This window comes from Melospiza melodia, chromosome 29 (genome assembly GCF_035770615.1).
Source record: "Melospiza melodia melodia isolate bMelMel2 chromosome 29, bMelMel2.pri, whole genome shotgun sequence".
Lineage (NCBI taxonomy): Eukaryota > Metazoa > Chordata > Aves > Passeriformes > Passerellidae > Melospiza > Melospiza melodia.
In genome coordinates, this window is record NC_086222.1 from 1,186,336 (window position 1) to 1,201,854 (window position 15,519).

The 15,519-nt window shown below is 59.8% G+C and overlaps 1 protein-coding gene across 1 annotated transcript; it reads right to left on the reverse strand.

Annotated features, from left to right (window-relative positions):
* Nucleotides 1–3,272: 3,272 nt before the first annotated feature.
* On the reverse strand, nucleotides 3,273–13,841 carry LOC134430544 (uncharacterized). The gene is made up of 13 exons (XM_063178300.1): nucleotides 13,266–13,841; nucleotides 10,011–10,073; nucleotides 9,772–9,816; nucleotides 9,595–9,669; nucleotides 9,434–9,470; nucleotides 8,906–8,955; nucleotides 5,211–5,326; nucleotides 4,817–4,899; nucleotides 4,546–4,721; nucleotides 4,360–4,434; nucleotides 3,755–3,791; nucleotides 3,595–3,625; nucleotides 3,273–3,462 (listed from the first exon to the last, which is right to left on the reverse strand). The coding sequence occupies exons 1-12, from the start codon at nucleotides 13,333–13,335 to the stop codon at nucleotides 3,601–3,603; spliced, it is 852 nt and encodes a 283-aa protein (XP_063034370.1). The 5' UTR covers nucleotides 13,336–13,841; the 3' UTR covers nucleotides 3,273–3,462; nucleotides 3,595–3,600.
* Nucleotides 13,842–15,519: the final 1,678 nt, after the last annotated feature.

A 15,519-nucleotide genomic window follows, 5' to 3' on the forward strand; every position in this document is an offset into this window, starting at 1 on the left:
TTGATATATCCTTTATCGTTCTTTATTATAGTTTTAGAATATGATATGATATAATATGATATAATATGATATAATATGATATAATATGATATAATATGATATGATATAATATAATATAATATAATATAATATAATATAATATAATATAATATAATATAATATAATATAATATTTCATTATAAAAGTATATAAATATATATTATATGTTCTATGTTATATATATTGTATATTATAAATTATAAAATTATTTTAATATATATATATAATGTAATATCTCACAAAATAATAAATCAGCCTTCTGAAAACACGGAGTCAAATTCTCGCCTCTCACCTCGTCCCAGAAACCTCACACCCCATCCCCAGCTGGGGCATGGGGCCGTGCAGGTGCGGGCACACGTGGCTGTCCCCAAGCCCCCACGCCGTGCAGAATAATGCCATTAATGCCATCTGGTGCCCAGACAGGGCTCCAGACACGGCTTTTCCCTCCCTAATCCCCGGCCCCGGAGCCACGGGGGTTCTGTCTGCGGGGTCCTGGGGAGGGAAGGGCTGGGCAGGAGGGGAGCCCTGGGCTCAGGGCTGCGGGACCTGGATGAGGATGGGTTCACCTCACACCCTGCTGAGGATGGGTTCCCTTCACACCCTGCTGCTTTCCCGCCTGCTGGGACCCTCAGCTGCTGCTTTTGGGGAACGCAGCCCCACCGGACCCAGGGAGGCATGGCCAGGGCAGTTCCGGTGTGACCAAACCCTTCAGTGCTGTTAAACAGGCACTTTGCACAGAATCTCAGGATCGTTTAGTTGCACAAACACCTCTAAGATGGATGGAGTTTAACCATTAACCATTTTCTTCCTTGGTTGAAGGACTGCTGTTCTGCTTGAGCTGTGCAAAGCTGTAACGAGTCTTTATTAGTGGGTCACTGTCAAGTCAAAATTATATTCCAAAATAATCTCCTTACTGTTTTAAATAAGCACCTCAGATTAGACAAATTGCACGGATTTTGCCTAATAACCTTCCCCCAGCTAATCCTATTTTCCTGTCAATGTCTGACCTCCATCGAAGCCCACACCAACCCCAGAGTTGGTTTCTCCATCCCGGCTGTGCTGGGATGCTCGGGGTCACTGTGGGCAGCCCCTTGCACACCTGAACAAGCACAGTGCCCTCAGGTGAGGGGAGGACACCCCTGAGCTGGGGTTCCTCATCCAAACCTTCCCCAGACTGACAAATGTTCAGTAACACGTAATAACAAAGTAATGAGATGGGACGGAACAGAGAAGAAAGGCAGGGTGAAATATTATTATTAGGATTATGTACGACTACTTACTAAAAGCTATTAAAAAGGCTGATGGTGTTTTCAGGGGAGGAGTCAAATGCATATATTTCTGCATTCCATTTGCTGCAAATAAGCAGCTGTCGTTTTGCTGAATTTCAGTAATTCTTGTTATTTATATGCTGCAGCCAAAATGACGTTTAAAACATATTTGGTGTCTTTGCGTTTGTGGGTTTTTCTTATTCTCTCAGCCCTTCAATATTCCAAATGATGCAATTAAGGTTTTTACAGTTGGGGTTTCACTTTATATTTCATTCCTGGCAAATGCATTTCCATAAATGCTGCCCCAGGCTGGGAGTGAGCTCCCTCCTGCTGGATCCCTGCCTGATCCCCTCCTTCTCTGCATGGCTGGGGTGCCCAGGGCCCCTTTGTCCCCAGCCTGCAGGGGTTGGGGACAGGCAGCCCTGTGCCCTGCTGTCACTAGGTGTCTGTGTCGGGCCAGCTCTGGCACTCAGAGCCAACCTCCCTCCTCTCCCTCCTCCTCCTCACTCGCCGCCCAATTGCAGGGGAGTTTTGCTCTTTTTTTCCTTTTTTTTCCTTTTTTTTTTTTTTTTTTTTTTTTTAAGAGGCGTTTCTGGCTGAATCCGAAGCTGAGAGAGCCGAGAGCTCCCGCAGAGCTCCGTGCTTCATCCGAGCCCCGCTCCTGACCCAGAAGGATCATGTTCCATGGAGCTGGGCTGGGCTGACCTTGGCTGGACACCAGTTACCCACTGAGCTGCTCCACCTCTCCCCTCCCCAGCAGGGCAGGCAGGGATTAAAAACAGGGAAAATCCCCCAAACGCGCGGGGAAAAAGATAAAGGCAGTTTATAAAGTGAAAGTAGAGGGAGTGTGAGCTCAAGAAAAGGGAAAAAGAGGAAACGCAGAACGCTGAAATTCTCCGCTTGCCCTCTGCAGGTGATGCCCAACCCTCGCTGGGAAGTCAGGATTGTTCTGTGAGGCAAATGTAACTCACGAGCACCCCCCTTTCTCCTTTCCCTGTTCTCCCATACCTGAGCAGGTGTCAGGTATAGGAACATTCCTGCTCTGGAATGTCCCTTTGGCCACTTTGGGGCTGTCCTGGCTGTGTCCCCTGCCAGGATCCTGCCCACCCCAGGGACAGCGCTGCTGCTGTGGGAGCAGCAGGAACCAGAACTGGAGCGTTCCCAACACCTCCCCAGCTCCCAGCACACAGCCCAGCACGCCAGGGAGAGAATTAACCCCATCCCAGCACACAGCCCAGCACTGCCAGGGTGCCAGGGAGAGAATTAACCCCATCCCAGCACACAGCCCAGCACTGCCAGGGTGCCATGGACAGAATTAACCCCATCCCAGCACACAGCCCAGCACTGCCAGGGAGAGAATTAACCCCATCCCAGCACACAGCCCAGCATGGCCAGGGAGAGAATTAACCCCATCCCAGCACACAGCCCAGCATGGCCAGGGTGCCAGGGTCAGAATTAACCCCATTCCAGCACACAGCCCAGCACTGCCAGGGTGCCAGGGAGAGAATTAACCCCATCCCAGCACACAGCCCAGCATGGCCAGGGTGCCAGGGAGAGAATTAACCCCAGCCCAGCACACAGCCCAGCACTGCCAGGGAGAGAATTAACCCCATCCCAGCACACAGCCCAGCATGGCCAGGGTGCCAGGGAGAGAATTAACCCCATCCCAGCACACAGCCCAGCACGGCCAGGGTGCCAGGGTCAGAATTAACCCCATCCCAGCCAGACACGAGCACACAAAGAGCCCCGCCGTGCTGCCAGCTGCTGCCTGCACATCCCAAGGGAAAGGGAGGTGCCGCAGGATCCAGGACTCGCAGCTGGGAGAAGAAACAACCGGAGCAAAGCCAGGGCGGAGGCGGCTGCCCCGTGCCCCGGGCTGCCGGAGCCTTTCCCGGGTCTGCAGGGCAGAAAAGGGGTTGGAGCCAGGCCAGGAGAGTGGGCGATTCAAACGCCTCGGGCGCGCAGTTTAACCTCTCAGAGCTGAACTTTATTAGCCAAGGAACTCTCGCTGGGTCCAAGAGAGGGGGAAGCACGAGGGTAATTCGCCTTCTGGGCCTGCGGGGTAATGGATCCACTGGAGCGGGGTCAGGGGTGGCCGCTGGCCAGGAGTGCTGGGCTTGGGCTGCAGCTCTGCTTCCATGGGGGCACCGCAGCTCTGGAGCCGGGGAGAGCGAGGGGGACATGGCCAGCGTGCCCCAGCCCCTCTCCTCCCGGACAGACCCCCAGGAGTATTTCCCTGGAGCACGAGTACCCCAGAGCATCGCTGCCCAGCGCAGGGAGCTCCTACCTGCACCTACAGCTCGTCCTCGTTCCCTTGTCTGTGGAGCAAAACGGGAGAAGCGTTACTCTGGGCAATGTGGCTGAGAGAGGGGGCAATGGGGCTGAACCCTGGCTCTGTCCAGCAGGACTGGAGCAGGCAGCAGAGATGAGAACGGTGCAACACCCACCTCCTCTTCTTCCTCCCTCCGCAGTGGAACCGCTGGCCTGGGGGCGAGAGGAGTGACTGAGGCTGAGCCTCCCCCACCCACCCCAGCCACCCTGCAGCCCTGGCGCTGCCCACAGGCTCCAGCTGCCCCATGACTGCAAGTGCCGCTGGTTTCCATGCTTTTTTCCCCTAAAATTGGTGAGTACCATCCTTGCAGCAGCTGTGACCGCTGCCACCCTGCACAGAGCGGTGCCAGAACACCCTGGCAGGGCCACAGTGCTGACACTGGGTCAGTCTGGGAGCTGCCCAGGTTGGAGGGCTCTGGGAACGCTGGCTCCCCTCTCTGGAAATGTCAGAGTTTTCTCTGCTATTTTTAATGAGTGACCTTCCCTCTGAAGCCCGGGCGCTGGCAGGGAAACACAAAATATTTACGTGGTCTCCCTCCCAACTCGCCCCGTGCTGGGAGCGTGCCTGGATGGAAAGTTCCCAGGCAGCCCCGGGGGCAGGCTGCGCCCACCCCTGCTGCTGTGGGCAGGGTTGGTGACCCCCGGCCCCTTCCCAGCCAGAGCAGGGGCTGAGTGCAGCAGGAGCAGCGCCCAGGTGTGTCCGGCCCACCCAGGCACTTACTGAGGATGATGAGGAGCCCGATGACAAAAGCCACGACGGCGAAGATGAGCCCCCCGTTGCGGATGGTGTCATAGTCTGGGGAGGAGCACGGCCAGGAGGTGTCAGGCCAGCCCCAGGCTCTCGCAGAGCCCAGTGCAGGGTATCAGGGGCTGCCATCCCCCTGCCCAGCCCCGGGCACACACTCACCGTAGCTGAACCTGTCCTGGCCCTGCTCGGGCACTTGCTCTGAAAAGAGGAGAAACTCCAGTGAGAGCCACGTCCTCACAGTGTGGAGTGGGAGAGACCAGGACCAGCAAGCGACAGCGCTGTGACCTCCTTGGCACGCAGCTGAGCCAGGAAACTCCTGGGTCTCACCCCGGGAGCTTCAACATCCTTGGCAAATTCACGGCATGCACTGCAGGCTGCATTTGGAGGATGCTTGTGCTGGGCAAATTCACGGCATGCACTTGCAGGATACTGGACAAATTGCAGGATTCTGGGCAAATTCACGGCATGCACTGCAGGCTGCACTTGCAGGATGCTCAGGAGCTCCAGGTGCAGCTGCAGGCAGGACCCAGTGCCCCCTCGGGAAGTGGCACTGCCTGCAGGACTCCAAAGCGGCTCTGTCCCCTCAGAGCTCACGCTGAACAAGCCCTGGGGCTCTCACCTCGCATCAGAGGCACCCCAACAACCGCTCCATGTCACTGAGCTCGTCACCGCGTCACCGCTCCAGCCGCCTTACCTGACAGCTCAGCCCTGCGCCGGGAGCAGCTTGGAAGGAGAAATCACCCCCAGGAGAAGCCAAACTCCGGCTGGCACCGACGTGGAGCTCTGAGGATCCAACCCCGCGCGTGCCCACCCCAAATCCTCACCGAGAGCTTCCCCCGCGGTGGTAGGGACGGGCGCTGCTGCTGCAGGGAGATGTCCCTTACTGTCCTTACCGTCACCCATGGCCTCGGCGTGTCGTTGCTCCGGCGGGCGCCTCGCTCTGCGAGTGGGCACCCACGGGAGCGCGCATTAATTGGGAGACAAACCTCATTAAACATTAATGGCCTCGGTGTAATGTTTATCGCAGTCACGAGGGGAGGCACAGGGCTCCCGCCCGCCTTTGGGAAAGAGGGAGGGGAGGGCAGGGCAGGGGCAGCGCCCACCGTGCCAGCCGTGGGGAGGGCTGGGCACGCCGAGCTGCGCGTCCTTGCCGCGGCGCTCCCTCCCGTTCCCATTGTCCGCCCTGCTGGGCTTCACCTCCCGCCGCGGTGACCGGCCGAGGATGGGCTCACACACAGGCTGCGACCGCCTTTTGCCGGAGAGGAGCGGGCAGCACGGCCCGTCCTGCCAGCCTGGCACCGAGGGTGTCCCCCTCGGCCGGGCCAGCCCGTCCGCGCCAGCTCCGCGCCCTCCCGGGCCCGGCGGCACCGCGCATCCCTGCGGGCGGCGGGCACCGGGATGCCGCGCCCCTCCCCGAGCGGTGCCAGCCCCGGGCCCGGCGTGGCCAGCTGCCAGCAGGGCTGTGCAATCCAGTTTGCTCTAATCTCGCCATCGGCGAGCGGGAGTCACGCGCTCGAACCGATTAACCCGGCCGGGGGTGGGAGCCGGCCCCGAGGGACGCTCGCTCCCCCCGGCAGGGCTGGCACGGCCCCGGAGCCCCCGGCAGCCCGGCCCCGGTGCCACGGGGCGCAGCCAAGCCCCAGGAGGGTGCTGGCCCAGGTGGGGCTGTCACAGCGGCTCCGCTGTCACCGCTGTCACCGCTGTCACCGCGCCCTGGCAGCGCTCAGCACCCGCCGGAGCGGCGCGCCAGCAGCGCGACACAGCGGCTCCCAAAAACCCGGGGACAAAAGTGCCCGTGGGAGGGTCCCCAGCAGCGCGACACAGCGGCTCCCAAAAACCCAGGGACAAAAGTTCCCGTGGCCGCTCCTCCAGCACCGTGACACAGCGGTTCCCAAAAGCCGAGGGACAAAAGTGCCCGCGGCTCCCAAAAACCCAGGGACAAAAGTGCCCGTGGCCGCGCCTCCAGCACCGTGACACAGCGGTTCCCAAAAGCCGAGGGACAAAAGTGCCCGCGGCCGCGCCCCCAGCAGCCAGACACGGCGGCTCCCAAAAACCGAGGGACAAAAGTGTCCGTGGCTCCCAAAATCCGAGGGACAAAAGCGGCCGCGCCCCCGCGCTCCCTTCCCACGGGCTCCGGCTCTGCTGAGCTGCAGAGGGAGCAGGACGGGGCTCGGCCGGCACAAAGCCCGGCTGTGCTGCCCAGGGCGCTGCCCCCGCTCCCCTGACCCTGGGACGGCGTGGGAAGCTGCCAGGCTGCCCCGGGAACGCCGCGGCCCCCGAGACAAGGCAGGCAGGCACCGATAGAAACGATATTTTATTCCTTCCCCCTTAGGTCCCAGCACAGAGCACACCAGCCCTCCAGCACAGCAGCACACTCGCCTATTTAAAAGGAGACACAATAGCTAAGTTTATTTTACAACAGTCAGGGTTTGGCCATTTCACACACCACAGGGAGCTCTTTGTTTCGTGGTAACACCGACGGCACACTAGGGACAGCACCGGGACACACACCGCGACACTCGGGGCCGGGCTGGGGTCTGCCCTGCACGGAGCTCTCTGCAACAGCCAGGACCGAGGGAAGGGACACAACACGAGAGACACGGCCCCTCTGCCTGGCACAGAGGGGACAGAGCTTCCCGGTGCCACCGAGTGATGCCGAGCATGCAGGGACACAGAGCACGCCGGAGGCAGGGCCGCCACAGTGGGATGGACACAGCAGAAACTCCTCTCAAAACCGTCCTGGGGGACAAGATCCCCTTCCCGGTGTGGGGATGGCACCCTGAGGGGTTTCAGTGAAGCCCTGGGGACCCCCCAGTGCTGCCCCACCCAAGCTGGCAGTGCCCAGCCCCAGCCGAGGCTTTACCTGCCCATGGATGAGGGGAAGAGCCAAAAATCACAGGTTTGCCTCTGGCCCACGAGAGGACACAGGGTGACAATGACCTCCGGGCTCAGCACGTTGTCACAGTGCAAGCTCAGGTGTGCAAAAGCCCCGAGGATCACCCAGTGCCACTCGCTGCTGCTCCATGGGGAGAGGGGACAGCTGGCACAGGGGGTGACGTGAAACCACCACGGGACAACACACAGCACTGACACGGGTGGCACAGGGGGTGACAAGGCGCCAGCAGGGGCAGGAGCACCAGGAGGAGATGCCACTGCCCCTTCTGTGCCACAGACAAGCACAGAGAGGATCTCTGGTTCCCTTCAGCCCTCAGACTGTGCCACCCACCCAGCTCTGGCTCATGGGCAGGAGTTGGTGTGTGCTGGTCAGGGAGGTCACTGCTGTGCTGCTGCCCTCACCCACGGTGTCACCGTGCTGGGGACCTCACGGGCTCCTCTGCCCCCACACTTAAAGCAGTGTAACACAGGTCTAACAGGGACAGAAACAACTCCTGGGCAAGGAGTGCCCAGCAGGAGAGGCTGGAGAGCTCCCTTCAGCCCTGAATCCAGCACCCCAGTGACCCCAGCGAGGAGGGCAGAGCCATGGGAGGTCCCTGCCTGGCCCGCCCCCCACCATGGCTGTTTTAGGCTGGGGCATGCAGGGGGTTATTGCTGAAACGGGGACGGGTGGCCCTGAAATGGCTGGGCAGCTCCCCAGGGCACTGCAGGTCCCCAAGCCCTGCCCAAAGCCAGGGGGGCTGTGCTGCTGGCCCTGGGCAGGGAAGGGGGGTCCCTGACCCACAGCCCCCTGTCCCCAGGCACGGGGGACACCCCAAAGAGCAGCGACCTGCCAGTCCTACCGAGCCCAAACCACACGCACAGCACGAGGAGGGTGAGGAGAAAGTCACGATTACAACACCAGCAACGACGAGCCCTAGAGGTAAGGATCATCTCACAGCAACGTGGCACACCAGGGAGGCAGAGAGGACGCTGAGCAGAGTTCTGTGGGGTTAGGGACAGAGAACCGGTGCTGGATCACAGGGGGGACACGGACACGGCAGCCCCGCGGCTCGGGAGGTTCCTGCAGCTGGGGTTTCAGTGTCCTCACAGGCTGCGGGCATCTGCGCTCTGGGTGTCCCTCCTGGGGTCTCTGGCTCTGCGTGGGGAGCAGGGCAGGGGTCAGGCTTTAACCCGTTGCTGCCATGGTCAGGCTCTCCCCACCCTGCTGCCAACACCCTAACACCAAAACCGCTAAGGGGTGGAGGAGCAGCAGAGAAGGAAGTGTAACACAAGGGAAAATCCGGACAGATGCTTCCTTTTGCTGCTGGGCTGCCTGTGCACACTCAGGCCCTCACCAGTGCTGAGTTTCCCTGCTGTGGACCCCACCAGCGCTCGCCCCCAGCCCATCCCAGGGATGCAGGGCTGCCCAGTCCCACTGCTCTGCTCAGAGCCCCACAGGTAATCCCAGCTGTCCCTCCCATCCTGGCCTGGACTCACAGCATCGGCTCCTGCTCAGTTCTCTGCCTTCGGTGCCGCCGTTGCTGCAAAGGGAAGAGCAGAGGGGTTTGTGGTGCCTGCCCAGCTTTGGGAGGGGGCTGTGGCAGGGGGAGGTGGCACAGGGACCACAGGACAGTGACCTTACCATTCGAGGTGATCAGGGTCTCTGCCTGAGCCTCCTCGTCCCCCGGAGCCCTGCGAGGAGAGGAGCACGGTGAGGGCAGAGCTGGGGTTTGACGGGGCTGGGGTGTGAGCCCCACCAGAGGGGCACAGTGAGGGCAGAGCTGGGGTCTGACGGGGCTGGGGTGTGAGCCCCACCAGAGACTGGGATCTGAGCCCCAGCAGAGGAGCACGGTGAGGGCAGAGCTGGGGTCTGACGGGGCTGGGGTGTGAGCCCCACCAGAGGCTGGGATCTGAGCCCCAGCAGAGGAGCACGGTGAGGGCAGAGCTGGGGTCTGATGGGGCTGGGGTGTGAGCCCCACCAGAGGCTGGGACCTGAGCCCCAGCACGGGCTGGGGTGGCCAGGAAGGTGCAGGGGCAGCAGGCAGAGCTGCTCCCCCAGTTTGGGCACCCCAAAGGGACACCCAGAGAGTGCAGCCCCTCTGCCAGCTGTGAGAGGGAGCCCAGGAGGATCCAGAGGGGCTTCCCAAGGGAGATGTTCCCCACCACTCACCTGGGCTTCTGCTTGAAACTGCACCTGCACCTCCTGCCTGCAAGGGGAGAGAAGCAACGTGAGCGTGGCCCAAGGGGCAACGGGATGGGGCCTTTCCCACCACAGGAACAGCCCCTGCAGCCCCACCTGCCCGCCCAGCACCCAGCACCTCCCCAACTCACTGAGGATGAGGAGAATGCCCACGGTGAACAGGACCACGGCGAACACCAGCCCCCCGATCCTCAGGCTCTGGTAATCTGGGAGGGGGGGACACACAGGGCTCGTTGCTGCTGGCTCCAGGGAGGGGACAGCTCTCTGCTGCCCACGGCACCCCCGCACACTCAGCCACGCTCACTCACCATAGTTAAAGGGATCCTCCTCCTCCTCCTTCTCCTGGGTGGCCACTGCAAGCGAGCAGAATGGGGTGTGAGGGGAGGGAGCCCCTGGTGAGCCCTGCCAGCTCCCCGCAAACCCCGGGGCTCTGGGCTCTCATTGGTGCTGCCCCACGTCCCCTCCAGCCCCCTTGGGTCCGTGTGGAGGCTGTTCCAGGGTTCCCCAGCCTGTTCCTGAGCTGTGTGGGGGCAGCACGGGCACTCACCGTCTGCCAGGGCTGCGGGCACCAGCAGGGAGCACAGGAAGATGAGCGCGGCCTCCATGGCTGCTGGAGAGAGGGGAGAGAGGGGAGAGAGACTGTCAGCACTGGGACGAGGCCAGGGCGCACGGGGGAGCTGCAGGCAGCCCAGGGCCAGCCCATGCCGTGGGGAGAGCCAGGCTGGTCCTGGCAAACACCCGGTGCCATCGCTGTGCCCGGCCCAGCAGCTCAAAGGCAGAAAGGAAAGGGGTTCAGCAGCCACACAGACTTTTTTTGGAGGCATTTTTGACCGTCTCCACTTGGCATAAATCTCAGTGCAGTCTCGAGTTTGCTCTGCAGGCAATGGAGCCAAGAGCCCAACAATCCCACCCTGGGCATCCCTGGAGCACTGTCCAAAGGCTCCTGGAGCTCTGGCAGCCACTGTGCCCATTCCCTGGGGAGCCTGGGCAGTGCCAGCACCCTCTGGGGGAAGAACCTTTTCCTAATATTCAACCTAAACCTCCACAGAGACAAAAATAATAAAAAAAGAGGCTGGATTTACAGTTACCCTAGTTTGCTAAAACACTCGAGCCTCAATCCCGCTGTCTTTGGGAGAAGCTGGCATCACTTAACCAGTTTGCTGAATATTTCCAGCCTCTAAACTGGGACAGACTCCATTCACACTTGGGATTATAATTTTTTTAATGCGGTTTTCATTTCAATTAAAAACTTTCTCAAGAAGATTTAAGAGACATCACGGAAGAAGAGGCAAGAAGAACAATTTTAGTTCGCTCTTTCTACATCGGCTCTTAAAACTTCATTGGTTTCGAGCATCCCAGGGCTCCCCTCGGCACGGCACGGCACGGCACCCGGCCGTGAGCCCCCGACCCGGCCCCTGGTGATGATCTGTCCCAGTTAGCAGAGCAATTACACCGGCAATGAGGCCAGTGGCCCTGGTGGGACTGAGCTCAAAGACTCGCTCGCCCTCCAGGCTCCCTGCAGCACCAAGGAGAGGCCAGAAATAACCCCGGTGTCCCCTCCTGTCCCTGTCCCTTCACCGGGGACACCCGGCCGGAGCTCGGACCGTTCCCCCCGCTCTGAGGATGCTGTGGCCGGGCTGTGACACTCTGGGCCAGCTCGGGCAGGGGGACACGACCCCAGCTGCCCTTGTGTCGCTATAGGACACGAAAGAACACAAGCTCACACCGCTGTTCTCAAGGTGAAGAGAAAAGGGAAGTTTATTTTCTGACTCTAACATTTATAGTTTTCCAAAAGTGACAGCGGATTGGAGGGTGACAGTGCCACCTCTCCAGTGACACTGGTCAAACCAACAGCCCATCAACTCTCTCCTCCTCCATAAAAGAATGCAAAACAATGAGTTATTTACAGAAAACATGTGAGAAAGTTCACTACCAGAATGTCAACATCAGAAGACTTAGAAAATCTTAAAGAAACAGGGCGACACCCTTGGGATGGGCACCTTCACTGTCGGGGCAGCGCTGCTGTGCCCAGGGAGGACATTGCTACCCACAGCCGGCTGCAGCATCGTTCCTGCAGCCCCCAGGGGACACCCAGGGACAGCCAGGGACAGCCAGGGGACAGCGGGGAGCTGCTCCCCGTCCTGCACTGCAGACCCGGTTTTCTGCAGAGGGAACACCTGGCAGGAGCGGGCTGGGCTGGTGCAGCCCCTCGGAGCGGGTGGTGCCAGGCTGGCCCTGTCAGTGTCCCCGCGGCTCCCCGGGGCTCTGCCCGCCGTGTCAGCGGTGCCAGGCTGGCCCTGTCAGTGTCCCCGCGGCTCCCCGGGGCTCTGCCCGCCGTGTCAGCGGTGCCAGGCTGGCCCTGTCAGTGTCCCCGGGGCTCTGCCCGCCGTGTCAGCGGTGCCAGGCTGGCCCTGTCAGTGTCCCCGCGGCTCCCCGGGGCTCTGCCCGCCGTGTCAGCGGTGCCAGGCGCTCACCCCGTGCCCCGCGCCGGGCTGGGTGCCCATACATGGTCCGGGCCATGGAGAGGGCTCGGGGCTGCCAGGGAGGTTATCGGGAGCGCCGAGCGCTCCGGAGCCGCCGCAGCTGCCGCGCTGGATTAGTGCCGATAAGGAAGGGGCCCTGGACACGGCAGGAATTCGGCTCGCTCGCTGACGAGGCAGAGCGCCGCTCTCCAGCAGCCCCTGACCTGATTCCGCTGCAAGCTCCAACGCGGCCCTGCCCCGCTGGGGTCCCCCAGCTCCTGCCACGGCCCCTTCCCGCAGTTGGTGCTCCACACTGCCCGGACTGGCACAGCGGTGCCCGCCAGGGCTGTCCCAGCAGCTCCCAGCGCACCCACAGAGGCAGCCCCGGCCCCTTCTCGGAGTTTGTGCTCCACATTCACGGACTATCACAGCGATGCCCACCAGGCCCGGCCCCAGCGGTTCCCAGTGCACCCACAGAGGAGGCGCCCCCGGCCCCACCGACCCTCCCAGAGCCCGCCTTGCGCACCACAGCCAGCGGCACCCCAGGGTGGCTCCCGTCCCTCCCTCCCTCCCTCCCTCCCTCCCACGGTTTGCATTCTGAAGGAGAAGTGTTTACCCGAGCACTGCAGGGTTTCATCCCCCTCTGCTGCAGCTGCTGGGCAGACAAACGCCCTCGTTTGCTGAGATGCAGATTTCGGCGTAATTACCAGCGCTTAGAAAGGCACACAAAGAGCCCACAGCTGGTGACACAGTCACCGCGAGCTGCACAAGCCCCTTTTCTTGCGTTGGAAGCTGCAAATTCAGCCACTTTTTACCCTATGAGGGCTCTGTGTGTGCACAAGGGCTGTGACCCAGCTCTTGTGCTGTGATCAATATTAATTGGCTCCCATATTTCTCAAACAAATCATCCACCAGATTTTTGCTGTTTTGCTGCTGTTTGCCCACTGCTGGAGCACTCCCTGAAGAACACACTCGGGAAATTTTGTGTTATCTCCTGCCCTGAGCCCCTCCACGTGGCACTGGGCCCTGCCCAGCCATACACACACGCCCCACAAAGGCTTTGCTCAGCGTTCGGCTCCTCGCACGCAGCGCGGCAGAGTTCGCTGCCGGGCCGAGCCAAGCACGCAGCACACATATGCTCTTTGTTTTTCCATCTCAGTTCCTAGAATTCACACACTTGCCTGCGCTCAGCCTTATCTCCGCACGAGCGAGCCGCCAGGGTTGGCAGTGTCCCTGCTCCCAAGGCAAACACACAGCGCAAACCCAGCTCGCCTCCAAGGGAGCATATGCCTCGCAAAGAGCCACAGGTTTTTTGGGTTGCTCCAAGCTGGCCCACCCACCTCTTCCTGAAGCTGAAATAAAGCGAGAAGAGCGAGCGCTGCCGAGGGTTTGCCACTCTGCTTGCCTCATGGTGGCTCCAGCTGTGCCTTGGCACAGGAACGGAGAGGAAAACGGCAGCTGCCACGTCCCACAGCCCAGATCTTTCCTTGTTTGCTCCCCACTGGTGACACAAAGTTTGCAGTCAGCACGGGCAGTGGCAATGCCTGTGACTCAGCCAAAACAAGGGGGTTTCCTGTTAAAACTGCGAGATCCGGTAAAAAATGGAGAGAGGCGGAGCAGCACCAGAGCCGAGCAGCAGTGCCCAGAACTCAACTTTCCCTCTCATCCCAGCTCAGCCTGCTGCTTTTTGGGGGACACCAGATATGTTCTCACCATCCCTACCCCCATAGAAAAGCCAGTGGCAGGAGGAGGCAGCAGGAATTTGTGAGAGGCTCAGGGGGCAGGAAGCAGCTGCACAGAGCGAGGAAGTACACAGAGTTTGCTGTTCTCTGGGAGGATGTGGATGGGAGTGGGCTGGGGTGTCACAGGCATCTTTTATGGAAAATCCTTTCCTTAGGAGTTCTCCTCCTGAGAAGTTGAGAGGCCTCAGGAACAAAATGCAAACAATGGTTATCTGCTGCTGTGGGATGCAACAGGTGCATCTGGGATTGGTCTCATGTGGTTGTTTCTAATTAATGGCCAATCACAGTCTGCTGGCTTGGACTCCCTGTCCGAGACACAAACCTTTGTTATCATTCTTTCTTTTTCTATTCATAGCCAGCCTTCTGATGAAATCCTTTCTTCTATTCTTTTAGTATAGTTTTAATGTAATATATATCATAAAATAATAAATCAAGCCTTCTGAAACACGGAGTCAGATCCTCATCTCTTCCCTCGTCCTGGTGCCCCTGTGAACACGGTCACATTGGGGGATTAACCCAGTGCTGCCAGAGGCCCCATGGTGAGGGTCCCTGCCAGCACAGCCAGTGGTGACACCAACAAGGCCGGGTGACAGGGCAGGGTGCCACCCTGGCATTGGGAGCCGCCCGCACCCACGCGCGCCACCGATGATTCACAGCCCTGCCACACGCACAGCCACCACTCCCTCCATGCAGAGCACAGCCACGGCTCCTCCTCAGCCTCTTCCTCCTGCAGGATCCCTCCTTCCCATTCCCACTGGCTTGGTGGGTGTGCGTGCATGCAGCCCAGGCCAGGAGAGGAGCAGCAAATCCGGGCAGACAGAGCCAGTGTCTCCTGCCTGGCTCAGCTCTCTGCAGAGCAGCAAACCCTGCCAGAGCAAGGCAGGTGAATTTGTAACGCCGTTGCATCTCCAAGTCCCCTTTTCCTTTTCATTGTTTTGCATGGCTCTGCCCTGTCAAGTCTCAGCCATCAGAGCGCAGCCTCCGCCTTCCGTCAGGAGTCCTCAGGGCATCTCCCAAAGATCAGAGCCAGTTAAAATCTCTGGTTTCTGTGCAGAGCCCCCCAGACCGTGACAGCAGCGCTCCGTTGCCCGGGGCGGTGAAGAGCGTGCATGTGTGAATGGACATTTCCAGCTCTGCATAGATGGGCTCTTCTGCCATTTCACGTCAGCATCAATCTGCCTATTAATGTGCCTGTTGTTGTGCCTCGTGCTGCTAAATGAGAGAGGAGCGGAGATTTCCAGCCCTCGCCATTCCGGTGTGGATGGCCCTTCCCAAATCTGGTGCTGATTCAGAGGCTGCCTGTCTGGGAGACACGCTTTGCTGCAGTGTGATTGCCTCTTCTGCTGCTTTGGGGTGTCTCTGAGCACACCTGAGCCCCAGAACTCCACTGGCCTCCTGCAGGGCTTCTTCCAGCCTCAGGGACTGACCCAAAACCATTGAAGAGTCTCAGCCATGTGTGGCTCAGCAGTCCCCAGACCCCCGAGGACACCCCAATGAGGCAGTGAGGTCAATCCTTCACTGGGTGAGGTGCAAACCCTGCTGAGCTTAAGGCTGCCTGGCCAGGGAACCCAGCAGGTACAAAGCATCACCTCCCACAGGAGTCTGCTGCTCCTGATCCCTCCTTATTTGATTAACAGATAACCAAGGGCTGTAAACCTGACCGTGCACCTGCCTGGACCCACCACACCCTTGTTTGGCCACACACCAGCTGCATAACCTGGCTCTGCAGGGGCATCAGCGAGGAGAATGCCACAGGTGAGACAAAGGAGGGGTTCCCTGGAGGATCCTGGTGGTGAGAGTGCCCCAGACCATCAGAACAGCCTGGCAGAGCAGCAGGGAGCTGTCTGAGGCT

Bases quoted from the DNA above. Each gene is read 5' to 3' on its own strand.
- LOC134430544 (XM_063178300.1), bottom strand. From the start codon at position 13,335: ATGAGGCAAGCAGAGTGGCAAACCCTCGGCAGCGCTCGCTCTTCTCGC. The intron at 9,817-10,010 runs GTGAGTGCCCGT...GCTCGCTTGCAG, and splicing joins GCCCGCAGCCCTGGCAGACG to TGGCCACCCAGGAGAAGGAG. The intron at 4,900-5,210 runs GTGAGGATTTGG...TCCTGCCTGCAG, and splicing joins CACCGCGGGGGAAGCTCTCG to CTGCACCTGGAGCTCCTGAG.